The sequence below is a fragment of the Pollicipes pollicipes genome, unplaced genomic scaffold (genome assembly GCF_011947565.3).
Source record: "Pollicipes pollicipes isolate AB1234 unplaced genomic scaffold, Ppol_2.1 Scaffold_4295;HRSCAF=5057_pilon_pilon_pilon, whole genome shotgun sequence".
Taxonomy (NCBI): Eukaryota; Metazoa; Arthropoda; class Thecostraca; order Pollicipedomorpha; family Pollicipedidae; genus Pollicipes; species Pollicipes pollicipes.
The window spans coordinates 22,904,570-22,930,740 of record NW_023596461.1 but is presented as its reverse complement, the minus strand read 5'-3'; the positions used below and the strand labels follow the sequence as shown (position 1 = coordinate 22,930,740).

General features: G+C 51.3%; 1 protein-coding gene across 1 annotated transcript in view; it reads left to right on the top strand.

Moving 5' to 3' along the window:
• The first annotated feature begins 5,149 nt into the window (after window positions 1-5,149).
• LOC119097316 (reversion-inducing cysteine-rich protein with Kazal motifs) overlaps window positions 5,150-26,171 on the top strand; it is a 35,456-nt gene continuing 14,434 nt past the window's right edge. The window contains exons 1-8 of the mRNA XM_037220363.1: window positions 5,150-5,216; window positions 5,297-5,352; window positions 19,659-19,820; window positions 20,919-20,973; window positions 21,311-21,435; window positions 24,675-24,897; window positions 25,348-25,497; window positions 25,879-26,005. Coding sequence (XP_037076258.1) covers window positions 5,150-5,216; window positions 5,297-5,352; window positions 19,659-19,820; window positions 20,919-20,973; window positions 21,311-21,435; window positions 24,675-24,897; window positions 25,348-25,497; window positions 25,879-26,005 — 965 coding nt within the window. The remainder of the gene's footprint in view (window positions 5,217-5,296; window positions 5,353-19,658; window positions 19,821-20,918; window positions 20,974-21,310; window positions 21,436-24,674; window positions 24,898-25,347; window positions 25,498-25,878; window positions 26,006-26,171) is intronic.

Below are 26,171 nucleotides of genomic sequence, written 5' to 3'. Positions count from 1 at the left end.
GGCGCTTCACGGGGCTGGCGGCACACGCAGTGAGCGTTCCAGCTCCAGCCCGCCTCCAGCCACGCCTCTCTGACTCAAACAGCACCTGCCGCTATTAATAGCGCGGGTGGGCGGGCGCTGGCCGGGGTGCCGGGGTCAGCCCCGGCTCTGGCCTGGGTGGGAGGATGCTGTATGTTCCGAGGGCCATCCAGTAGCGAAGCGTCACCGGGTTCAGCTCCCCTTCTCGCCGGTACTCGCCCTACCTGGGTGGTTCGTCGCCGGGGTCAGCTCCCGTTCTCGCCGGTACTCGCCCTACCTGGGTGACTCATCACCGGGGTCAGCTCCCGTTCTCGCCGGTACTCGCCCTACCAGGGTGCCTCGTCGCCGGGGTCAGCTCCCGTTCTCGCCGGTACTCGCCCTACCAGGGTGGCTCGTTGCCGGGGTCAGCTCCCGTTCTCGCCGGTACTCGCCCTACCTGGGTGGTTCGTCGCCGGGGTCAGCTCCCGTTCTCGACGATAACCGCAGGTCTTTGACTAACGCCTGGTTTACCCTTCGTGTGCTGTTGCATTGGTAAAATGAGGGTGGCCGTGAGGGCTAAAAGGAGAAAAAGTATGAACTTCTACTGACGTTTACATAGCACATATGGCATATTTATTAGCATGTTATTATATTTGCATATTATATTATGTGGCATATTACGTAGCATATTACATAGCATAGCACATATATCCTTTACAGGTATTTGGTGGTAAACGCCAGTGCTGTCAAACAAACCTGAATTCGCTATGCTCATAATAATTTCTTCGGTCATTTCATATTTCGAATATGACATTGATGCGTAAGACACACTGCAGAAAGCAGAAACTCCACGCTAATCGCCCTTTTCCTCTGTAGAAGAAAACAAAACGGTGGCCACTAACAACCCACACATATGACCATCACTGCACGCCGTTGGGACGACTCCCACGCACCCGCCCAGGAGGGGGCGACGCGCTATGGTAGACGGGCGCACGGTCCGCTGGCGCCACTCCTCGAGCCACACCCGCCCCAGCCCGGCCTGGCTAAACGAAACGCATAGTTTTGACGATAACTGAACATGTCGGACGCTGTCATCTGCGTGGTGCCACTTAAATGTTTTGCGCAAAAGTAATTTTGCTTATCTCTTTTCACTGGCGGCATACTTCGAGCTATCGCAAACGCTTTCGATTCCATCGGTGAACGCATCATCCGCGCGCCTAGTGCAGCCCGCAAGGCCTCCGAGTGTTGATGAAAAGAGCCGCGCGATATCTAGGTTGCGTCGCAGCTCGGCTGATGCTCGCCCCGGTGATTAGCTGGGCGTCTGCCGGATCAAAGGGGCCGACCGCGCCGCGAATCAGATCTGCGGTACTGCTAAACACTGATTGCAAGTCTGGAGTTTATTCGCGCGGGCTCTGGATCGTCCTTCGGTGATAACGCACGATTAGCGACATCATCTTGAGTGATTTTCTTATGTCACATTTCGTGGGGGAAGATGTCCTGCGGGAACGTTGTCTGATACTAAGAAAACCATTCCATCAGCATTCGCTAAGAAGAACAGTTCATCAAAGTCGTGGGCGATCTCCACGCCAAATTTTGCCCGTTCACTTTGCTGTGTACACAATGTTAGTGCTTCCATTGCTTATTTCGTCGCACAAAACCTTTTCCGCTCCGCTCTCTGATTCAGTTCGTGTTCTTCGGTTTCGTGCAAGGCAACTCATGGAGCTTAACGTGGGGCCTGCATGAGGCCGTGAGGCGTAAACAACGCTGGGTACCTGCTGGAGTAGCATTTCATCGCTCGTTTCGTCCGACCACGGTCTGGCGGACGGTTCGAGTACCGCGCAGTACGCCTTCATCGGGTCAGCAGTGGGCTACGTGACACTAGATAGTTTTGCTCTTTATCCCAAGAGCAGGATGAGCATTGCCCATGGAAGCACACTGCGCAGTGAGTGTGGACTGATGGCTTGCAGACCTGAGACGTCAGCCATTCCGAGCAGGTGTCGCTGTCTCCCTTCGCGTGAGACGATATAGATGACGCCACGCTAGCTGTCGGCAAAGCGCGTCAGCGTCTGTCGGGGATGTCTTGAGTCAACAGTTTGAGGCTTTGTCTCACCAGTCGAAGGGAGGAGTGAGTGGTGGACGAACGCAACCCCAAGGCGCATCCTTCAGATTTGACCTGAGTCGTACTGGTAGGCGAGGGACCGACCACGACAGTGTGGTAGTTGGTGGGGAGTTAGCCAGAGACTGGGCAGCCTGCACCCCCGAACTTCATAAGATACTGCGTCCCACGGGTCCAATACGCCATGATTTGAGAAACAAGTCGACGTTTGAACATGTCAGACCTCACCTTGAACAGCCGTACATCCACCGAATCTGCGCAACAGATGCGACGAAGGTCAACTGTTGAGGCAGCTACGGCCGTCCGCAAACCTAGCTCACCGCGCGCCAACAGTAGTGTAGTTCAGCTGATGGTGGCGCTTGCTCCCGTCAGATACAGCAAACTACAGGTTCGCCAGCGAGGCTTCGGTGTCTCCACACAGTCAGCCTGTGTGTGACAGACGATACGACAGGGCTGTTGTTCTATATTGGTGGCTGTCCATCTGAGCGCCATGACCGTGTTCGCGTGGTCGCTGTTCTTTGCTGCCGTGGTTGATGGTGAGGCTTGAGCTGTCACGAAATTCGATTCTGGGTAGAACTTTGGCGGGTGGGGAAGGATAATGTTTTACACCCGTTGCTGTCGAAATGTCCACCTTTTGGATAAATCGCAGAGGCGAAAGGTCACTGGTTCGGAGCTGTTTACTATTGCAAATTGAAGTTCAAAGCGTTCCGCGTCACCAGGCTTTCTGTGCTCCAACAAAACGTCATAAATTTTGAGATGTAACCAAGTCGACTTTCGTAGCTGTGGGAAATGCGAACGGTATCCTAGCACGTTGTTTTGGCATACAATTACATACGTAGCTTTCCCTTTCAGTGAACCTCTACCTAACTCTAACAACAATTTGTGCCCGAACTGCGCAGGTTACCTCCGGAAAACATGGCGCCTGTAACGATAGCGTGCATTGCTGTCGGGACGGTTAAGAAAAACGACCTACATGGATACGCTCCAGATTTCATTTAAAAAAAGAGACGGCGTTCTCTTTGTTTTGCATCACGGTATGGGCCCGCGAAAAGACTGTTGTGCAGCCTCGCCCGATGCAGAGGACTGCCTGCATGCGTCTGCTGCGACCCCGGCCGAGGAGGACTTCCTGACATTATCAGGCTCGTGGCTTGCCTTCCGGTGCGGTCGACGGAGCACAGCATCAACATATCCACATCCTCCCGCAGTGCATTGATTCGTGCTTCGTAGCATCTTTGGGCTGATCATGTGTTACATAGCGCCGTGAGAGGCGTGAACGTGCTCAGTGTCGAAGCTTGGTTACGTGTTGGCTTACGTGTTAATGGAATAGAGAAAGCGTGACACCTTTCGCGACTCGTTGTCGTTCAATACACAGTAGTAATGGAAGTTTTGCCACCGCCGTTTCGCTTTTGCGAATCACCAAGAGTGGAAATGTTCGCTGTTAGCGCCCGGAGATTTTTCCGGAATGGCTTCCGAACGGTGCGGCGTGGTCACCCCACATTTTGCATGGCTGTAGGTAATTGAATAGTGGATCGTTTGGCATAGAATATTTGGCTTCACCTGGTAAGGTCGCTGACCTATGGTAGGTCAAATTCAGACCATAGTTACAGCGAAAGCAACTTCTAGGGAATTGTTTAACCTGATCTAACGACGGTAAACAAATTGCATTGACCTAAGGTCAGTTTTGAAGGTCAGATCAAGGTCAAAATCAAACTGTTTTATTACTTAGTTTTCTCTCACTCTAACTAACTCTCTTAGTTCCTGAGATTCCAGGGGGTCAAATTGACTCTCCACCCGAGCGAAGGGTGGCCAACCGGTTACCCGGGCGCGTGTTAACCCCAAAATAGGTGTTCGTGCAAGGTCAATCTCTCGTTTGATGAGAGTAATCAAAGAATGCTCCATCGGGCAGTTCCTCATGCACGAATTACCTGCGTACAGGGGCGTAGTTTCACAAAACGAGTTGGGGGCTTAGTAGTGAAAAATTGCAATTTAAAATTTCTTCTCAACGTTGGGGCGCTCGAGCCCAAGGCTGGGGCCAAACAGGGGTCAACTACATCCCTGCCGTCGTGGAAACGCCGAAGCTGTTCAGCGTCTGCTATCAGCAAATACCTCGACGTCAGAAAACGTCACCATCGGCAAAACTTAACGTCATGGCGTACCGCGGAGCCTTTATGCTTATGTTTCGGTATTCAGTCACATGAATGGACCTGATACGGACTTCGCAATTATTGGCATAATTCACTAATTGCGAAGTCCGTAAGTGTGACGAAGTGGGAGCAGTAGCTCACATCCTCTCGAATCTCTCTGGTTGCAAACACGCAATAGGATCACTTTGTTCTCTTCAGTGCAGCATGAACAGGCGTCCCCATCCTCTCGCTGAGAAGATAAAGCTCTCATCGTGGGAATGTTATAGGTGATCGTAGGCAAAACCCTTGGTAACGAGGTCACGATGTAGGCAGATATTACACGCGTCACGCGTAGTGTTGGTGTTGCCGTGGAACCTACCTCAATGAATAAGTTGAACGGTGTGAACATGCTATATTCTCATGGGACATCTGGCAGCTGGCAGGATGTTTGCGGTAATGGCAAGCACGTCATTCACAAGAGCCTTCTGGCGTTGCGATATCTGCCCGATCTTGCCTTTCGGACGAGAACCTCGCCGGCAGCAACGTTCCACGAGCGTTCGCTGGTCCTGCCGCTGCCTTTGCGTCGGATGCACGCGTCGTGCTAGCGTCCAGCCGTGTCACGTGTCACGTTGTCGTCTGCACGTGGCTCGCGGTTTGCTGTCCGCACGTGGATCGCGGTTTGCTGTCCGCCGAAGGACAGCCTGCCGGCCGGGCCGCGGCGGCGCGCCACTGTTTGTAGGAAGCGCGACTATCTGGAGGCGGCCGGACGCTGCCGGAGGTCACTGTGCGGCCGGCGCAGTGGGCGGCCGCGGCGGCACCAGTGGCCGGACGGGCCCGGCGGCGGCCGGCCATGCGCGCGCCCCACTGCCTCCGCCGAGCGCTCGTGCACCGCCGCCACCGCTGACCGGTCGAGATGCGGAAGACGCTGCCGGCGCTGCTGCCGGCGCTGCTGACGCTGCTGCTCCTGGACGTTGCAGGCGGTGAGTGGGAAGGCACGCGGGCAGGGCAGGGCTAGCGCTGACCGCCGTGTAGCGTCACGACGGCGACTGTCTGTGCACAGACGAGGGTCAGGCGGGAAGGCGGCACGCTTGGTTTGATCATCAGGCCAACCGGAACGTATGTCTGCTGTGTTCACAACGGCTATAGGACCAGTGCAATGAAATAATAAACAGCTGGTCGCAACGTCTGATTTTTTCAGCCATGTTCACCAGCGCGCAATCACTGTTTGTTTAACGGTTAGTAAAGGAGAGCAGGAATGGATCCTGGACTGATGTCTGGTCGGTTTTGAAGCGAGCGCGTGTGCTGCTTTCTTCGGCTCTGCTTAGTGAGGTGCAAATAAGTTGAGGTGCATGCGATATAGGTTTGTGATTTGAACTGCGCATTGTTCCGATGTTCTCCATCCTTCCCGTCCTGTCACATTCAACACACACACACACACAAATCGTTCGATGTCATGAAAAGTTGCGCACCGCGGCGAAAATAGCGCGGATGTGTTCCAGAACAGGTCAAAAGGGCGTTAAATATGTCCGACTTGTCAGACTGTATGCCCTTGAACGAACTGAATTAGTATCGATTCTGTCATGGTTTACGCCCTCTTCAGTCGGAATTTATGCTACACGAAAACGCACAGCATCAATGTGCGTTGTGGGTTTATCTGAGTTTAAATTTATCTGAGTTGTTTGAGCCGACTCGGCTTAAGCCGTATTGAGTTGTGTTGCCTTGAGATGAGCTGAGTCAGGCTGAGCTAAATGAGCTAATCTAAATGAGTAGGGGTAGGAGTACAGGATTAGACTCGATTGTACTAAAACGGAGTGGTGCGCAGGGTGGATAAATCATCCATCCCACATAAATGCTTCGTCAAACTGCATCAGCAACCCGTACTCTCGGCAACTGGCGCCCGCGTGACGTGTGCCATTGGGGTACATTCGTTCTCGCGCCTCGTCACTAGAGCGTCCGCTCGCACGCGCCGTAGGTTTTTGCTGATAAACTTAGTTCAGCAGCACTGGAACTCCTATGACGCTGTAAATAAGCCCGCTGGGATTGGACCAGCGTCGCGATGTGATCGCGTGATGAAATGACACCGCTGACGAAAACACGCGACCACGTGACCTCATGTCTGGCTAGATCCCGCGAGACGACTATTACGGTTTTGATGATCCATTATCGAGCATGTGCCGATGCAGATCTGGAGTCTCCCCTGACCACAGCGCTGCTATCTGCTGATGATTCAGTGTCAGTGCTGCGTCTGTAGTCTCTCTGTTAGAAAGCTCCGGCTTTGGTAGCTGGAATATTGTGTGATATTTCGATTATCGGACTCGGCTGTTGTCATCTCCGGCCGAGGAGCGGAGACAGCACAGGGAAGGGAAGCGTGGAACCCAGCTCCTAGGTTGGGTTTGGGGTGATTTCTTTTCTAAAATGTCGTGTTTGCTCGCCCAATGAACTTTCTTGTTCTGGAAGACATGTTGCCTTATACATTCAATTTCGCAACTTATGTGAGAGAAACTCTAGCGCCTATAACTGCGGTTCCCCAAAAACGGAACAAATTATGAAGGCTGATTTCATTAGCACTTTCGATCGATAGCATTTCTTTGATCCATATGTCAGTTTGGCGTTATTTCCATACGCAAGATGACTGCCATTCCCATATTTCTAAAGACAGGCGCATGACAAGCTGATAGCAGTGGGCGTAGCGATGCATCAATAGCGGCACTGTGCTCACGCGCTTTCAGTGAATGTTATTTGCGAGTGTTCGTGAGCATCGAATAAGCTGGTTGGTGAGTGGAGAGGATGTGGGGACCCCCCAGTCTGTTCGCGACCGGTATGGGTATGAGCAGCGGTATGGCGGGTTTGTGGAGTCGGGCAGTCATGCGAACCTTCATCGAGATGGTGTAGGGTTGTAAAGTGCATCTTGGAAGAACATTACGCGTGCGGATAAGAAAGTACTATTAGTCTTAGTCCTCGTCGAATAACTGGAAGAAAGGAGAGATAGATGTCTTAATATTTCGGCTATATGCCTTCGTCAAAACAATTGGAGCGATTATGAGCAGTCAGTAACTCACACCGAGAAGAGAACACCTTCTTACCGCGCATAGTCTTTAATCGTTGCGACAACGGTGTGTAGCCAAAATGTTAATGGCTTTAGCTGCCTTGCCTTTCTTCTGGCTATTTGACGAGGAATGAGGTTGGCAGTACTGTTTCATCGGGAATGGCACAATGTTAGTATTTTTCCGTGGAAGGCTTCTCATTCTAGCAGTTCGTCATGCCAACCTCCCCGACATTTTCCATCTGTGCTCGTGGCCAGATTTCTTCCAAATCTTGATTAGCTGAGGGACGTCAGGCTGGCTAACTCCCAGCAGGACACCGCCCTCTAGTTCATGCTTTGCACTGACGGACCAACTTAGGGCCTTAGGAGAGATTGGAAATGGAGATAGTAGATGTGTGTGCACTACATGGATAAGTTCCTGCAAAAAATCCTCATTCATATATCATCTTCGGCCAATCGTTCGTGTTTCGTCACTGTAATAACCCTGTAGAGCTTGGCCTCGACAGGAATCATGTTAGAAAGCGATAGACTAGCTATTCAGTGTCGCGATGCGGCATAAATAGCATTGGCGCTGTGCTGAACACACACATACAGTGCTCCCCTCTGCGTCATGGGAATGTAGACGTTGGTCTACATTTTGGTGTTGAAAAGTGTTGTTAAGGATGAAAATATCACTCCGCTCTGAACACGACAAAATTTGAAAACGCGGCAAGTTTTTGGAGGGCAAATTTCATCTCATGCGTCTTTGTAACCCACGCATGCACGCGCAACACGATTCCCATCGCAGATGGTGATAAGATGTGGAGCCAATCGGTGGGTTGTTTTGGCAGGATCCATCTCTTCAGTTGCCAGTGTACCAAAAGCTCATCCGCAAAATGTCGGAATGGCAAATACTGGCAAACTACTGAAACCGGCAACGAGTCACTGGACTAACGCCGCTACTTTTTTATTGGTTTACAAAGCATGCAGCTGCCCTGGCCATTGCGCCGAAATCTATCCCCCGATTGCTGCCGAGGAAAGTGTAGGCTGGACGTGGTGAGTTTCACACCATCGCGAAAATAACTTTCAGTCGGGGTCAGCAGTACACCGGGGTCCGAACCATGCACACGTCAGAGTCACACGTCATCCCCCTGGGACGCCATGTCACCGACTGGACTAACGGGCCAGGACAGGGTCGCCACTGGTTTGGGGTGTGTGGGGCTGGTTCCCCTGGGACGCCATGTCACCGGCTGGACTAGCGGACCAGGGCAGGGTCACCACTGGCTTGGAGTGTGTGGGGCTGGCCGAGACTGCGCCTTCAGGTCATGTGTAAGGTATCCAGCTGTTGCATGACAGGGACATTAATTGGTGCGGCCTTGCTTGTGAATGTGTGGACATTTGCGTGTTACCAGGTTAACGTTTGTGACGCGGGTGCCTGTGACGCAATTGTTTGAATTCAAACGTGTTCGACTACCATGGCTATCTACGTTGTCTACCGGGAAGATGCTAGACTTACGGATTGTTCATGGATGGAAATAAGAACACGTTAATCCAGCAAATCGCACCACGAGCATCTTTTCCTCTGGACCATCGAAGCGGTAGCAAGTTTAGGTATTCAACATAGCACAATCATATCTTCAAGATGGCTAGTTCAGTTCAAAACCGTTGTCCTCCATTACTTTGCATTTGCTCGGATGAGCCTGTGCTGTTGTTGGGTCTCTTCCTATTGGCGTGCCGAAACACTTGTCAATCACGGGCCATTTCATGGATTCTTTCCATTCGCCGGAAGGCTCTGTGAGCTATAGCCCGGGCCCCATGTCTTAACCCGCCGGGATATTCTCGGCTGCTCAAGGGCCCTTTACGTGGGTCTCGGTTAACTTACCGACACACTTGCGACATGCTCATGCGCTCTCTGCATTGGTCTAGGACATTTCCAATTCTCTGTCACTTGCTTAGGCCCCTACATTCTTGTCCGGAGCCCATCTGATGGCCTGCTTGGACACACTCAGTCGTTCGCGGACCCTCTATACTGGGTCTTGGGTACTTCTTTTCTGAATGGGTGGGGCCTACTCTCTTGTTGGGGACCTATCTAATAACCTCCTCGGGCACATTCGATCGTTCGGGGGCCCTGTCCATTGGGCCTTGGGCATGTGCTATGTGAATGGGGTCCTAAGTACTAGTCGGGGCCCCCTCTGTTCGCCTCCTCGGCCACACTGGATTGCCCGGGGACTTATACATTGGTTCTTGATGTTTGAATTTAGGGCATTCTGCTCCTATTGGGATTATTTGATTAACTGCTCGGATGCACTCTATGGGCCATCCGCACTGGGTTTTGGGTACTTCTTATTTGAATGGAGGGCCTTACGCTGCTGTCGGGGCCCCTTCTGATAAGGTGCTCGGGCCCATTCCATCGTGGGGGACCTCTACATCTGGCTGTGGGTGCTTCGTTTTTAAATGGAGGGCCTTCCGCTCTTTTCGGGGCCCTACCTGATAACCTGCTCTGGCGCACTCGATTATTCGGGGCCATCTACATCGCGTCGTGGGTTGAACGGAATGCCCTAAGCTCTTGCCGGGGCCCATCTGTTAACCTGCTCGGGCACACTCGAATATCCGGGGGCCCTCCACATTGTCTTGGATACTTCTTGTCTGAATGGAGGGCCCTACACTGTTGTCGGAGGCCCCATCTGTTTGCCTCCTCGGCTACACTGGTTTGTTCGGGGGCTCTGTATATTGGGTCATGGTGTCTGAATTTAGGGCTCTACTCTCCTGTCAGGGCCATCCGATAATCTGCTCAGGTACCCTCCATCTTCCGGGAGCCCTCCGCACTGAATTTTGGGCAATCCATATTGGAGTGCCCTACGCTCTGGTCGGGCCTCTTCTGATAACCTACTTGGCCATGTTCCATAGTTTGAGGGGTCACTTGCATGGGGTCTTCGGTACTTACTGTTTGAATGGCGGGCCTTACACTCTTGTTGGAAGCCTTATCTGTTAACATGTTCTGGCACACCCGATCATTCGGGGGCTCTCTGCGTTGCATCTTGGGTGCTTTCTATTGAAATGGCGCCCCCACGCTCTTGAAGGGGACCCTATATTTTAAGCTGCTCGGGCACGCTCGATCGTTGGGAGCCCTACATATCTTGTAAGTTTTTCTTATTTTAATGGGTGGCCCTATGCTCTTGGTGGGCCTCATAAATCAGCTGCTCAGGCCGGTGGCGGATGCAAAAAGGGTGGGGGGAAGACACGGGGCAAAGGCTTTGAAGGGGCCCATAACCGGTCGAGCAGACGCAGTTTTCTGATGACAAAATTGGACGCCTTTTGACCTACAGACGACCAAGAACAATTGCCTGCAAAATTAAAGAGTGCATGAGCGGACGAAGTTAATTCTTTCCTGATTGAAAATGGTGTTGATTGGGGGAACTTTTGGGGCTCATTACGTTGCTCAGAAGCCTTACGCTGCTGCCCGGGTCTTATATGTCCACTTGCCGGGTCAATCTGATCGCTAAGAAGCTTTCTATGTTGCCTTTGAACACTTTTTGTTTCCTCTTAGGGCCCAACACTGTTGTTGGGATGCTATCTGCTTTCATGCCTGAGCGCTCTTGATCAGTCAGGTTTTCCCTCACGGATATCTCCCGTTCGCCAGAATGGTTCTATGCGCTTTTCCGAGGTCCCATATGCCAGGGTACGCTCAGTTGACCAGGCGCCCTTCATATTAGTCTCCGGTCTTTTCACTTTCTTGGGGGGCCTTGTGCCGTTGCGGGGCCCTTGTAAGGTAAGACACCGAAACACTCGATGTTCAGGGGCCCTCCATTTTGATTGAGGGATCTTCCCTTTGATCTCATTTGCGGAGGACTCTTCACTCCTATGGAGGCTCCATCTGTTGATGTGCTCGCACAATCTTGATCGCCCAGGGGTATTAATTCATGGTCTTGGATAACTGTACTTTGCTAAGAGTGTCTTGTGCTCTGGGTGGGGCCACATATGTCAGCTTGCCAGGACAGTACCGATAGTTTAGGGGCCTAACACGCTGGTCTTGGGTTCCTTTTGCTTGCTCTGAGGATCCCATACTTGTTGACGAGGACTGCTTTATTGGCCTCCCGCGGCACCCATGATCCCACAGGTTTCGTTCCAATTGCCCTTGGTGCCTTCGCCTTAGAGCAGTAGTCAAATATGCACCGATGAATTTTCACGGACAACTGCCCAGCGTAATTTTATAACATCGCAGTAGCTGCTAACATCGCCCAGCCGGCTAGCCGTAAATACCTAGGAATCAAGCTCATGCTCGGTTTTGATGGCTGTTAGCAGCCAACTCAAGTTCATTTTGCCTGTTTTTCCGAAACACTTAGCCTCCTACGTGTGTGCATGCGTAACACGCCTAGCTTTATAGGGCTGTACACAGCAAGATGGGTTTCCGTATTTAAAAAATAAACGAATAAGTAAATACATACATATGCATATAGGCACCGAAACACTCGATGGTTAGGGGCCTTGTAAGGTCGCTGATCTATGGCAGGTCAAAGTCAGGCCATGGTTTCAGCGAAGTGAATGTCTAAGGAATCGTCTGATCTGATACAATAACGGAGTGTTTGACGAAGCCATACATCTCTTAGATGCTCTCTTAGGCATCACAAACATTGAATGAGCAAATGACGTTGATCTAGGGTCAGGTATGAAGGTCAGACCAAATAACCTTGGTTTATTTACTCAGATTTACCAACCTGATTTATTACTCTGAGGCTGGATGTATGGGACAGTTTGTGGTGCTCATTTCGAACTTATTGACAGCAGGATCCGCATTATACGTCTTCCATTGACTTCTTAGAGGTCAGGAAAGGTCATTGACCTAGGATGACCCGGGCCAACATTTTGTTTTAGGAACACGCTGCCTGGCGTAATCTTTGTCGCTTATTCAAATGCAAAACTCAAAGCAGTCTTGCATGACTTTGGTCACCATGACCTTCAAAAGGTCAAAAAAGGTTACTGACCTCAAATGGACTTTTGACCTTTTGCTTAGGAACAATTGCTTAGGTTCTGGGGGCACTTTGGAGACCAACCTGGAATATGACCTGGTTTGACCTTATTTGACCTAAAGGTCATGACCTAGGAAGCTCAAACTTTGCTTAAGTGAGTTCACGTACAGGTTAAGACACACTGAAAATTTAGTGTCTCTAGCTTTCTTAGTTCCTGAGATCTCAGGGGTGTCAGATTGACCCCCACCCGAGCGACGGGTATCTACACGGCCACCCGACCGCGCGTTAAGAAATGCCGCAAAACGTCGGTTTCGCGCATTTTTTCCCACACATCTTTGAGAACTGCTCGTAGGTAAATAAACTCACGGTCATTGAAGTCAAAACCTTTGCTTTTTATGGAGGACTGTCTGAACCCCAGTAATCTCAAGTTTCAGTAATATCCACCAAACGTCTGGAGAAAGCATGCTAAACATCAGACCCTCGCCGCGCTACCACGTGAAGGCAAAGCCGTGAATATCACAATCCGGGAAAATGACGTACGTGACTTTACCTTAGCATGGCGATGACAGCAAAGAGGGGAAATGTATGGAGCTCATGCATATTCAGCCAACGATATCAAAGCATGTTGAAAATTTATTGTTTGACAATTTATCGGCTTGACGGCCGGGATCGGTTTCGGTTAAGTCATCAGTTACCTTTTTAGCGGCATGTAATGAAGGAGAGTGTAGATAATGGTGGAACAAGACCACATACGCCAGACACCTTGCATGCACATGCACCAGACACATGCATTAGACACCAAGACCACATGCTTCATGGTATGTGCTCACACTCGGGCGGGTTTTCCTGTGGCGCCCTTAAGCCCTCTCATGGCTGGTGCGTGCAGCTCCCCCGTATAAACGGGCTGCCGCTGGCATGCAGCGGTAAGGAGAAAAAGGCTGTATGAAATTGGGTAAAACGTTCAAACAGCATTCAATTTTCTTGTCGTACAAATGGAAAAATATCTAGTACCAAATATCTACGTATAACTAGATGTCCATGTGGTGTCAAATATCCACGTATGAAACAACGAGCGTCCTGTCATCTCCAAAAAATTGCTACGGGAACACCTGATTTATCGTCATTGTTTCAAATGTTATCAAGTAGATAACATGTGTAACCCAGAGAGCAAAGTAAAACATCAAAAAATGACTGCCCGCTTTAGACGCGCTGTTCTTTACATATCGTCGGCACAAATGACGTCATTATCCGCGTGTAGTTAATTTTGAGAGGCCAACATCTCCTGTGTACTATCACTTTGCACGCATCGATGCTTGTGTTTGATAAACGTGTGGTGACAACCTGCATGACGTACAAACAGAGCTGCGTAGGATGCTAGCGCGCCTAGTTATTTTGATGCGAACACGCGGAACATCGAGCACAAGCCTTTAAAACGTGCGTATTCCGAGAAGTTGTCTTTCCCCGCGGAGCTCCCCTCCCCCTTCCTAAGAGGGGGAGGGGGGAGGGCACCGCTCCCTAAGGGGTAAGAGGTGGGCGTTGCCACATAGCCTTGGCAGCTGACAGCGCCGTCAAGCTCCAATGACGATGACGACGACGAAAAGTTATCTTGCATGCTCTACACGACTGAGATTATGACGGTTACCGCGTGTGCTTCGAGGAGCGCTGTGCATCACGCACTGTTTATGGTACGGGTCGTGCAAAAAAACCGCCAATAACAGCTCGGGTCATTTAAAAGGCACACGAATTTGTTACAAGGCTGTATCTGTTGCAGTTTCAACACTTGCAGCACGATTCCGCGGGTCTTGCATGGGGCGTGCGCCGGCGCCGCTCCGTGTGATTGAGATGAGACTAAGCTGTCGCCGGCGCGACCTCTCTGGAGGCGCTTTATCGGTGCCAACGAGACACTGCTATAACAACAGCGGACCACTGGAGGGGCTCGCCGGCCACGTTAGCGGGCTGCACGTGACTCACCCATCCTGCCACGCTGCTGAGGGGTGGTGGGGGGGGGGGGGGGGGAGCTCCCGCTCTCCTCTCCGCCGGTGGCCCGCCAGCGACGCGTCGTGGCGACCAGGGGCGCCGCGGCCGCAGCGCGTCGCCTGTTTATGAGCCGCCGGCACTAACTAATGGCCGATGAGACGCTAGACACGGCATAGCTCGACATAGCCTCGGGCGGGCGACAAATAAACACGGCCAGACGAGCCGCCGTCAGTGGCGCCGATCTACGGATTGATGAGTTGATTGGCGACCTCCGTCCAGTTCGACTCGGCTTTCTGTGGTTGATGTGTTTATCGACAGATGTCAATGGGCCATTTACTGAATGTTGCAGCGGTTCGGACACATGGACAGTTTCCAGCTTGCGACCATTGCTAACCGAGCGGCGGTGTTTTTGCCCCGACTTCGATCGTCCTGTAAAAAGCAGCCCAAAAGAACGGGAGCAGCAACCTGGAGCTCTCAGAACCTTTAAATAAAAACCTCTCGTGACTTCTTTTCAAACTGGGGCTTAAGTTCAGCCGAAGTTATGTCATAGTGACGCCATAAATGTGACCGGTGGTGGTGCTGTTGCCACGCGCTGTTTTACATAGCTGTGGTGCTTTACCATAAAATCATAATGTGCGCGGGGATCAGTGTAAACACAGTCAGGGAAACAAAAGTCCGATTGTTACCACTTTGGCTCAGCTCGACCACCTGTGTAAAAACAGTCAGGGAAACAAAAGTCCGATTGTTACCACATTGGCTCAGCTCGACCACCTGTGTAAACACAGTCAGGGAAACAAAAGTCCGATTGTTACCACTTTGGCTCAGCTCGACCACCTGTGTAAACGCAGTCAGGGAAACAAAAGTCCGATTGTTACCACTTTAGCTCAGCTCTACCATCTAAGTCACTGCTGGGGATGTGCATGCACGGATGTATGTTGCTATGCTAGTTTCAAGATGTATCAGTTTAGTTTCTGTTATGCACGCGCCATTTAGGGTCAATTTTCGAGCGACGTACAAAAAGTTGACTTACAAACATCCATCACATCACATAACGAGCCAAGTGGCAATTTGACCACGAGACGTGGCATGGCTATCTGGAATCGGTAGGCTTATAAGACAGTTTTGTGGTCAGCTCAGGTGGGGTACTGATTTGGCTGGTCACAATATCTTCGTCCTCGTAAAAATGTCATGGCCATGGATTGTCGTCGGAATCGACAGGCTCGCAGCCATGACTAGCTGCAGGACAAGCGGCAAGGAGAAAAGCAAAATGTCTTCAGAGTGGCGCCGATGACATCAGGGGCCCTGGTACGAAACAGGAGGACCTTACCTTTAACAGGTTCGTGGCAGTGAGCGGGAGGTAAGATGATGAAATCACCCTCTGCCAAGCTATCTCCGAGGTAGTTCTGCACGGAATTGGTGACTGATTAAAACAAGCGTAGCTTCAAATAAGCATGACGTCCGCCACCACAGAAAGGCAATGCCAATGTTGGGCACGTTTTGCAGCCACCAAGCAACGAACATTTGAAAGCAAATGACAACTCCATTCGCGAGCGATAACAAACTAAACGGCAGCCAAAATATTGTGGAACCACTCGGATGTCATTTGCATTGCACATTTCTTCGAAACGTATGTAAGTTTGATATCCGCTTTTCAGAAACGTGCTGCCGAAGTTATATGACTTTGTCCAACTGTTGTTCGCTAGTGTGCACAGACCTGTGCAGATACAGGGCTGAGAAGCCATCGTCCATACCGCATCGGAACACCTGCTGTTGCGCAGACATTTGTGTTTGACTCCGTGTTGTGTTGAAACATTACAAGATCTGCAATTTGCTTAGGATGGAACGTGAAATGCACCTCTTTGGAACGTCGAGAAGGCTGATGTCAGAAAGCCATCCCTGACAAGTTTGACTCGTCTGCTATTGTCCGTGGAAAGTCCCATTTTCTACCTGACTCGGGTGGTGAGCTAAAAAAAACATCAGCAATATATCGGTTGTTGGAGACCCAGCGTAGCTGCGACCCTGTTTATTGGAGCTTGTGTTCGGTATATTCAACTAGCGGAATTGAAACGAGCGGGGAAAGCCACGTCCGCCTGTCCAGTAGTTAGTAGAGGTAATTTTGAAATCGTATGAGCTGGAATAACCTGGTGAATCGACTAAACCGAATGCAAATAAGAACCCGGCCGTCTTGTCAGCACTATCTCCGGAATCATAGGCACACAGGCGTTCTTGAAAGTTTTGGATTGCCATGCCGTCTTCGAAAACGATTGAGAGCAGCCGTTTGAGGTAGTTTTCGTTCCGTTCCATTTCCCATTAGGTTCGGCGGTATCGCTTTTACACTGTTAAGCAGTTCGACGCGATCTTTTACAGTGGGTGGTAGTAGGAGGTTTTGGAGTGGAGTGGGTAGCCTTTTTTGGGTGGTAGAAACCTTTATCAACGGGCAGCTACTTGGTCAATTATTGGTTGTAATTGCTCATTAGTGGACACCGAAAAAATGAACAATGCGGTGCAAACAAAATTAAAAAGACCCTCTCCACAGGCCGTCCAGTTCTCAGGAAATTAAAAAGGCCAGGGATTTCTTTGGCAGATGTATATTCGGAGCTATTGATGACCTAAGGGTTCCGTCGGTCAAGATCCAATTTTGAAAGTTCTTTGGAGGCTAAGATGCTCTGAATAAACATTACAATACAGTAATTAGAATGCATAGGTCCTAACAAAATGGCAGCCAGCAGCCATGAAGGCTTAAGGGCCTCATTAGGCAGGGTATTCCGACAAACTCGGTAGTGACATTTTTACAGGATACCCTATAAGTTCAAGGTGCCCCCTCCCCAGGAGTCCCCTAGAGCTCAAAGAGACCATTTGGCGGCGGTGTTTCGTAAGTCCAAGGAGAATAGCTTTGACATGGAGTATAAAAGTTCAAGAGCCCCCTGATAGGACACACGCACGTTCAATAGATCTCTTTCGCAGGTGCCCTAAAAATATAAGTGGCCTCTGAGACAAGGAAGCTGAGAGGCAACAGACATCCCCTCTAACGGCTTCTAAAACAGTTTGCAGCCTTGAAGGCGCCTTGAAACAAGCGAACAGGAGGCGTTCTGATGATCCAAGTCTCTGTGAGTCACGCTCCATTTTGGTTAGAAAGCTCTGAAGAGCCAATGGCTGCCTTGAAAAGGGCCACTTAACACGCAATCCGGGAGTCAAATTGACCCTACCGAAGATGTTTCCAAAATGGTTTCTGAATGACGCGGCCGCGCCACGTCATATTTTGTACAGTTGTAGACAATTGAATGGCGAGATCGTTTGATACTAAAAATTTAGCTGTACCTTGTAAGGTCACTGACCTACGGCTGGTCCAAGTCAGGCCATGGAAATCGTTTAATCTGGTGCAACAACGGAGTGTTAGACGAGATCATACATCTTTGAGATACTTTCTTAGGCAGCGCAGCAATCGAATTAACAAGTTCCGTTGGCCTAAGGTTATTTCTGTAAGGTCAGACGAAGGTCAAAGTCAGTCTGTTTTATTACTCCAGGGCTTGCTGTATTGGGAAGTTTTTGATGTTCATTTTGAATTTGTTGATAACAGAAACTGCATTATACATCCTCCATACATTTCTCAAAGATCGGAATAGGTCACTGACCTAAAATGACCCAGGTCAAAGCTTTGTTTTCTGGAACATGCTGCCTAGCGTAATCTTTGTCCCTTATTCAAACGCAAAACCCAAAGCAATCTTGTAGGATTTTGGTCGCCATGACCTTTGAAAAGTGGGACAGGGTCACTAACCTCAAATGATCATGTGGTCTTTTGCTTAGAAAAAATATTAAGCTTCTTGGGGAACTTTGGACACCAAACTGGAGATTGACCCTTGTTTCACCCTATTTGACCCGAAGGTCATGGCTTAGGAACCTTACAATTTGATCTAAGTGACTTTACGTACAGGCCAACACACCCCGTGAATTCGGTGTCTCTAACTCTCTTAGTTCCTGAGATCTCAGGGGGTCAAATTGACCCCCCCCCCGCCCGAGCGAAAGGTTACCAGCTGGCCACCCGGGCGCGTGTTTAAGATCCGAGAGGTTCCTTTGATTGTCCTCTTCGACACAATTCGAAGGAGTGCGATGGGTCACCTGTGACAAGGATTGCCATTCATTGACCACCCAGGAGACTTCCTGGCGCCTTGGAGGCTCAAAGGCCCTTCTTTTACCACTTTTGACACTTTCATCCTTTTGAAACGCGTTGGGAAGACGGAGCATTTTGGTCCTTAGACATATGTGCGTCTCATTCAGAAGTATCAGACGCCCATTATGGTCCCTCCACCTAGCTCCGCCACTGGTGCCGGTGCGATCCGTTGATTGGTGGCCAAGGAACAGGCTGAGCGAAAAGACCCCTGATGAGTTTGTATGGGAAAATAATCCCGTGGCTGACGAAGTAAGTTCTAACATAACTCAAACTATTGCAGAGGTTTGTTCCAGTTCACAACGTTGACGTTTGGTCATGAGCTGCTATAGTTCAGAAGGTTCAGATGGCTTATGTGATCGGTGGATGACAGTCGCGTGATATGACCGCTTTGGAAGGTTGAAATCCACCAGGATATCTATGAGATAACTGAAGCAGATTCTCATGACTGATTCTGAGCATTACGCGTATTCAAACTGTGTCTGTACCAAGATTTAACCGACATGATTCGTATCGGACGGGATGCAAAGGCCTGTGACTTGATGCTGATTCAAGTTGAGTCAGTGTGGTTTAGCTGGTAACAAGTTTCGAATTGGCTCCGATGATGAATACGGTAGAAACACACGGATCCGAATCAAGTTGATGACCGAGACTTCTAGTGTCCATTGATTCTGCTGTAAATCTGAATCAGGTGGAGCGCGAGTCCACCCGGCTAGCCTCGCAGCTGCCGCCATCACTGATCAGTAGCCAGCTGCCGGTCGTGCGCCGGCGACACTCACGCCACCCCACGGTGACAGCGCGGCGACGTTCGCGCGGTTAGCGGCGCGTCGCGGCGGGACCTTGCACCAGATAGCGACGCGCCCCGCGGCGCGAGGGCGCCGCGCCCGGCAGCGGCCATCCATCAGTGTCGGCGCCCGGTCGTCAGCACGGCGGCACGTCCCGCTGACGTCGGCCATCAGCCGCGGCGGCGGCGCGGCAGGCCGCCTGTCCTGTGCTGGCCGCCGGCGGGCGATGACAGACGCCGACCCAGGCGCTGGCGGCCGGTCTTTCATATGTGGAAACCCTGTCTTTGATTGACTAAATGGCGTGTGCTTCGAGGCGTCTAGTCGCCGAATGTTAATTTTGGGGCTTTTTGCACTATTGAAGGAGGTCAGAAAATTCACATCATTGCATGCTTCACTTTCCATCGCTCTCAAAGCGGGCACCGGTTTCTCAGTGGACCCTTTCGAGTCAGCGGTAGAAGGTCTTTGTTGGTCGGGTTACAGTTTTGTTGACGGTGCTCCGGTTTCAGCGGCCGTTTTCCTGGTCCGGAGCAGTCTGCTGTCGGGAGGCGCTGGTGCCTCGCTGCGTCGCCACGTGCAAGCGCGCCGCTTCTGCCGCCGACCTGCGCCGCTCAGGCCACTGCCGGCCCTCGCACGAGGCAGAGCTGTTCCGCTGCCTCAGCGACCGCAAGGTCGGTTTCCACTTTTGTGTTCCAGTTTCACGGAGTTCGACGGCCCTAGCGACGTTTTGAATATGACTACGGGTTGTCGTCCCCGATGGAGCAAGCCTGTCGTTTGTCTCAGGTTAGCGTTTTCGTTCAGGACGCCCAGTGCGTCACTCTCCCAGATAGAAACGCATTCCTGCTAGCCTCAGGCCTCTGACCAGCTACAAGGTCTGCGCACCACCCGCAGCCCGACTTATGATCCCGTGGTCAGGTCGTGTTGTCACTGGTGCTTCACCACATAGCCCCAGTTGCTGAGGCTATACGGCGTCGCCTGCCTTTCACCCTGGCAGGAAGGGAGGGCACCTCGGGGAATCAAACCCCGTACCTCTGGTTTCCCTGACGCCCAGTGGTTAACGCAGACGCATTAACCACTGCGCCACGGAGCACCCCTTTTGGTCAGGTTGGTGTCCCAGCACCAACTTACTCCTCCCAGATTCGCTTTTGACTTCTTCGTGATCCATCTCCGTTCGGGACGAACGTGAGGCGGCTGAAGTTCAATGATCATTGAATGTTACGTGGCACACAGACTGTTCGCGAGCCCTGAATTCCAAAAGCAGCTCGTGATGTAGAGCAACCGCGATGCGGCAGGTGTTTTAAACCCTTTATCTTGGCAGGGTGATGGGGACTTTCTTCAGGCATAGGGATGAATAATTTTGATTATCACTAGGGCATGCCCTCTGCGTGTGTCTCTTATCCAAAATCATACTGTTACTGTACCCCTGTCGTCGGCGCATCCGTGCACCCAATGCTCTGCGCATCCGCGGCCCAGGGCAATGAAAAATAGCTGACTGAACGCTCGTCTTTGAACGAAGCAGCTGTTGTGCTGTGCCAGTGGTGCTCTCTTCCGCTGCAGTCGTCGGCCATTGGCAGTGGCCTCAATGTGTGGGCCCCTGTTGGCCTGACCTCAGTGTCCCGGACTCGGCGCAGGGCTGCGCCCAGCATCCGACGATGTATGACCAGATACACTTCCGTGGCGAGTTGGCCGGCGCTGGTGTGTTTACGCCGCGGTAGTGTGTTTATTGGTACTGCCCTGGCTGAATACAGGGCGGACACTTCTGTTTTCAGCGGGCTAAGGGCAGCAACGGGGACGGACTAGGTGAAGACGAGGACTTATCTAAAGGTGGGTGAACTGTCAGTGGCCCCTGTCCCTTTTCTTTGTCTTGATCAAATTGTAACCACCTTGTGCTTACTCTGTCGTGTGTATAGATGAATTACAACCGCTTGTGAGCCTGTACCTGGCGCACAAACTTAGCGTTGCTTCAAGGCGCTCAAGGTACCAGTCGATGCCAAGCGATGCCCGATACCACATCAGTCGCAGTTAGCTGTCCCTCCCGCCCGCCATTGGGGGGTCCAGAGCCTGGACCTTCTGAGGTCTGGACTCGAGACCTCAGAAGGCCGGGGTGTGGGATAACCTCCAGCCGCACGCTCTGACCGCCGCGGCCGCGCTGTGCTGGCAGCGAAGCAGTGCTGCGCCGCCGCCGAGACCGCGCCGTGCCGCGCCGTCTGCGCAGAGTCGGAGGCGGCGTCGGCCGTCGGCCGGCCCGGGCCGTCCCAGCGCCTGCAGGGGAGCGCCTGCAGCAAGGTCAGAGGCCACCGCGCGCCAGCACCCCGCGTACTCTGGCGGCCGGGACAGCGCAGTCCGCCGCTGACTCCAGGCCACTGGTGGAAAACGCTTGCCGATCCCCGCTGCCGTCCGCAGCAGGCAGTTCGCTGTGCTCCTGGCGTTGGTGCGGGCGAGGCAGTGGGCTCGCTAAGACTGGCTCTCCTCACGCCTGGGTGACTGTATTGTGTATGTATATACGACGTCTGGGCGACCTTTAGTTAAATATTTGCTCGTGGTGGACGATTTTGTGACCGGTGACGGGGTTCATCCAGCCGTTTTATCGGCCATACGAGAAGTAGCGATGTACACGCAAATTAAGAACTCCTATTTTGATTAGATCAGACTACATTGACATCGTGAGTTCAGGGTTGGTGTGCCGAGTTAGCGTCTTTCAATATACCAGGCGGTTTAAAGTTCAGAACATTTTAGAACAAACGGTAGCTACATGAACAGCATTTGACGTTTCAAACTGTGTTTCATGGTCACAAATGATCATAAACACAGCTTGAAACGTCCAGAATTGAGATCTGTATATATATATATATATATATATATATATATATATATATATTAATATATATATGTATATCAATTAGACCATGGCAGTCCTAGAAAGCCGTTTAACAAGACCTCATTGGTAAAGCGGGGTCAAAAACTCAACATAAGAACTCGAAGCTTTTTCTGCCAAAAACAAAGAGCTGAAGGGCTTGCTTAACTGTGTCAAGCTACATTAGCCTTACTTGAAGCGGAATATCACTGAACTGAGTTCTTCAAAGCGCGGCTCTAATGGGCTCCAAGATAACTCTCGAGTATGCACTGTGCTTCAGATTATCGCAGTGTAAACATTTAGGCAACGCAATCTAGGAAATCTTGTAATCTGGAAGAGCATTCGAGTAGCGTATATCACTAGATAACTGCATGCGAGCTTTTACGTATTGCATCCTCTGTTTGCATTACACAAATGTGACGAACATCTGGACACTGTCAATCAGCAGGGGCAATCACTGACTGGTAAGCTACGTTAGGGGAAAAATCCAACAAAGCATTTATGCTGTAGTCGCAATAAGAATAGGCCCTGGAGCGGTACCTGATATCAACAGCTTGCTGGGCGCGTCTGAAGCACATGACACTGCTTCCAGAGGCATGCTCACATGATGTTCTCACGTGTTTTTATTGGTGCCGCCTGAGTCAAAATAACGATAAAAAATGTGATAAACGGCAACGCATCACCATTGTTTACTGATGTTTCTTCTGCCGTGTTCTGGCGCTGATCAGAAGTGGGAAAGTCAAACAGTTGTTAGCTCGCTGCTCCCACATGAAATCGTTTACACTGTGGGCGAGATGAAAAGGTCCGCGTCAACGTTGCAGCTAAAAGCGATGTGTTCCACGCGTGCAGCACGCTCATCAGAACGGTTCCACGACATTGGTTGCTATAACAAAAACTCCCACCCACAAAATGCTCCATCACCCTCACTGGCAGTACTTAAAACAGGGCATTACTTCCGCTGGAAAGGATGCTGTACGACATTTGAGACCAGTCAAAAGACTGCTCAAAATGTATACCAGCCGCAGCTTTTGCTGTAACTTATATGGTCTGCAAGCAGACGCAGCATTATTTTTTCCGTCAATGCCAAGCCAGTCAAGTGCAAAATGCGTGAACACGTAACATGGCTGTAGGACCAATTAGCAGATTAGAAGGGAACCCTAAACTCGGTAATTCTACGGTTTATATCTCTTGGTGCCGATACGGTGAATCCCTAACTCACTTAGTTGCGTTGTTTTGTTTTTTTTGTCATGCTTGGCGTAAGATCGAATGCTATAGATTTGGTAGCGCAGTCCCAATGACGGGTTCAGTTTATGGCACTATCAGTTTTGCGGTGCAGACGTGTGGTACTAGCACTGTGCATAAGTAATTGTAGTTTATGTTTTGCTATTTTAAGTGAAAATCAGGCCAAGGATTCAGTCTCATATTCCTTCGGGGACCCTGTCTACCCCTCACTGGGGATATGAAGGTGTGTTACATTATGAGCAAACGTCCTGCTTTATGTACTTGGGACAGGGTTGGTCGTTTTTACCCCGCTTAGGCCTTAAACTTTCTTTCACCACAACGACACTGCATTATACGCTGTTTGTTTAGTAGGAAAATACTGCGTATAACTTTTTCCGTTATAGGTCCGTCGATTGCAATAATTGCAGTATCAATGGTGTATCGACAACATTCAGTGAGCACTGATTTCGGCATCCAAGTGTTTCCATGATTTTACTCCTTCCTGGGTTTTGGAGGGGGTTAACCTATGAGTGAAAGTATAGACAGGTATAATTTCTGACGCAGTGTATTGCACAGCACGAAAAATGTGTACGAGCATTGGCAGTTTCAGCAATATCACTCAAAGGCTAAGACGACAAGCTTTTCCAACTGACGTAATGACGGTATAAGCCTTTAGGTGTAAGTTTTGCATGACTTTTAAGCTTTGTCGTTTAGAACCACTGTCGTATGACACTGTTTCAAGCAAGGTAATGTTACGTCTAAGTAGTGACTGCATAAGTTTGTGTTGCGGAAGCAATGATTGGCATATGTTTTTGAAGTGTAAGTTTTGTGGTGTAACCACCGTACACTAATGCTGTGCATAAGTTTTTGCAATAAAATCGTCGCGTCTTAAGTGCCGCGTATAAATTGTCGCGCATATCGCGAAAACTCTTGGTAACTGAAGAGAAGTCGCGTACAGATAATTGCCATATGAGCTTTCGGAGAAGAAGTAATAGCGGGTATGGATTTTTGAAGCATAAGTTTTGACGCGTAGCTCTTTATGAATACATATGGGCAGTAGAAGTATGTTGCAAATGAGTAAAGTCTGAACATTTTTACGATTGATATAATGTCGCGAAGAGGCAACGCCGAAGGAGGTTTTGCAGAAGAGGTAATGCCGCGTAGAACTAATGCTGTAGCACCCCTGCCGGTAGGAACTTTTGCCTTACCACTAATATTGCGACAGCTATCCGAACCCAATGTTCAGACGACGCATGTCATGTAGGTATCCCTACCAGTTTGCTAGATGCTAAAGTGTCCCCGTCACCTTCGACCTTCGACCTTCGATCATCCACAGCCATCGAGCCAACCAGTGTGTACATACGTGCCTCGAAGAGCCTCAATCTGCCCTGGCTGTCCTGGCCCTCACAGATCGTTATCCATCCGACTGCGGCCGGCCTCCTCCCCGCAGGATGCAGCGTTCCGATCGTGCGTGGGCGTTGAGCCGCCGGCGCCGGCGCGGCCGCTCTACCGGCTGGAGCTGCTCTGCTGCTCCCTGGCGGACACGGCCCCGTGCCGCCGACTCTGCAGAGACGCCTACAGCCTCGGCTGGCACCTGCAGGGACCGAGCTTCGAGCTCGAGTGCCTCAGCAGCGAATACGGCGAGCCTCGCCTACGCCGCTGCGTCAGAGACGGTACGCTGCTGGCGTTGGTCTGGACGAGACTGGGCTGCGGGTGTGAAAACCCCGTGTGCGAGGTGTCAGAGGTAAGAGGTTGTGGTCACGGCGCTGAAGTGGACTGGCGTAAGGATCCCTTCTCAGGCCCGCTTCGTCATACGGTAGGTGGACCATTCCTGTCCGGAGGGCATTGGGAAGTGTGCGTCGATGTTACCATTGGAACACATAGGTAACCCGGCAATCCCTCCTAGCGGTATGCATGCCTTCGCGGCTGCCACCTCTTCCCTTATCGTTCTGAGAACTCTGTGATTTTTGTTTGTCCGTATCAATGTCTGGCATGCTTTGTTTGACTGGTAGCGAGCACTCGTGCATATCTACCTTCGTTCGCACCCGCATCACTCAGCCGCTACAACTCATGCAAATCTCCCGAGCATGCACTGTACGTCTTAGACGGCTTGTTCTCCGCAGCGGAGGTGCCCTGCCAGCCCAACTCGGGCCGACTACGTTTCTGTCGCGACTTCACGGCCAGCAGCACGGGCCTGTACCGTCATTGGGACCAGGAGTCCGACGACAAAGCCAAAATGCAGTACATTGAGTGGATGCGGTCGGGAAAATTTGGTGAGATGTAGCTGTACGAGACAGTGGCGACATGGTGGCGATTACATGTACTCTCCTCTCCTCCGTGTGCCGCTCAGCCAATCGCAGCTCGGACTGAGCCGTTCTCTCAGGCCGTCACACAAGTTAATTTCACGGGATACCCACCTTCCCCGCGTTATTGCCACTGAGCTTGCGTCCCAGGATGTTCCCTCTCCCCCGTCGCTGCCACCGAGCTCGTGTCCCGGGATGCCCACCCTCCCCGTCTCTGCCGCCGAGCTGGCGTCGCGTGGTACCCACCCTCCCCGTCCCTGCCGCCGAGCTCGCGTCGCGTCGTCATCACTGACCACCACCAGACGAGTCCGGTCTGCTGTGACCGACCTCTGCGCTGCCGGCGTCCCTCAGGCGTGCCGTTCCGGAACCTGTCCATCGTGACGACGGGCCAGTGTCGGGCGGAGCTGCGGCGGCTGGCCTGCTTCCTGCAGCTGCAGCCGTGCCGGGCGGAGGACCATTCGGTGGGCGACGTCTGCAGGTGAGCTGGACGGCCGACCGTCGGCGCTGGGGTCACCGGTCGGCCCCTCTTCGGCCAGCGACGCGCTGCAGCTCCCCGGAGCACTGCTGGCGGCTGTCTGGTGATGTCCCGGAGCACTGCTGGCGGCTGTCTGATGATGTCCCGGAGCACTGCTGGCTGTCTGGTC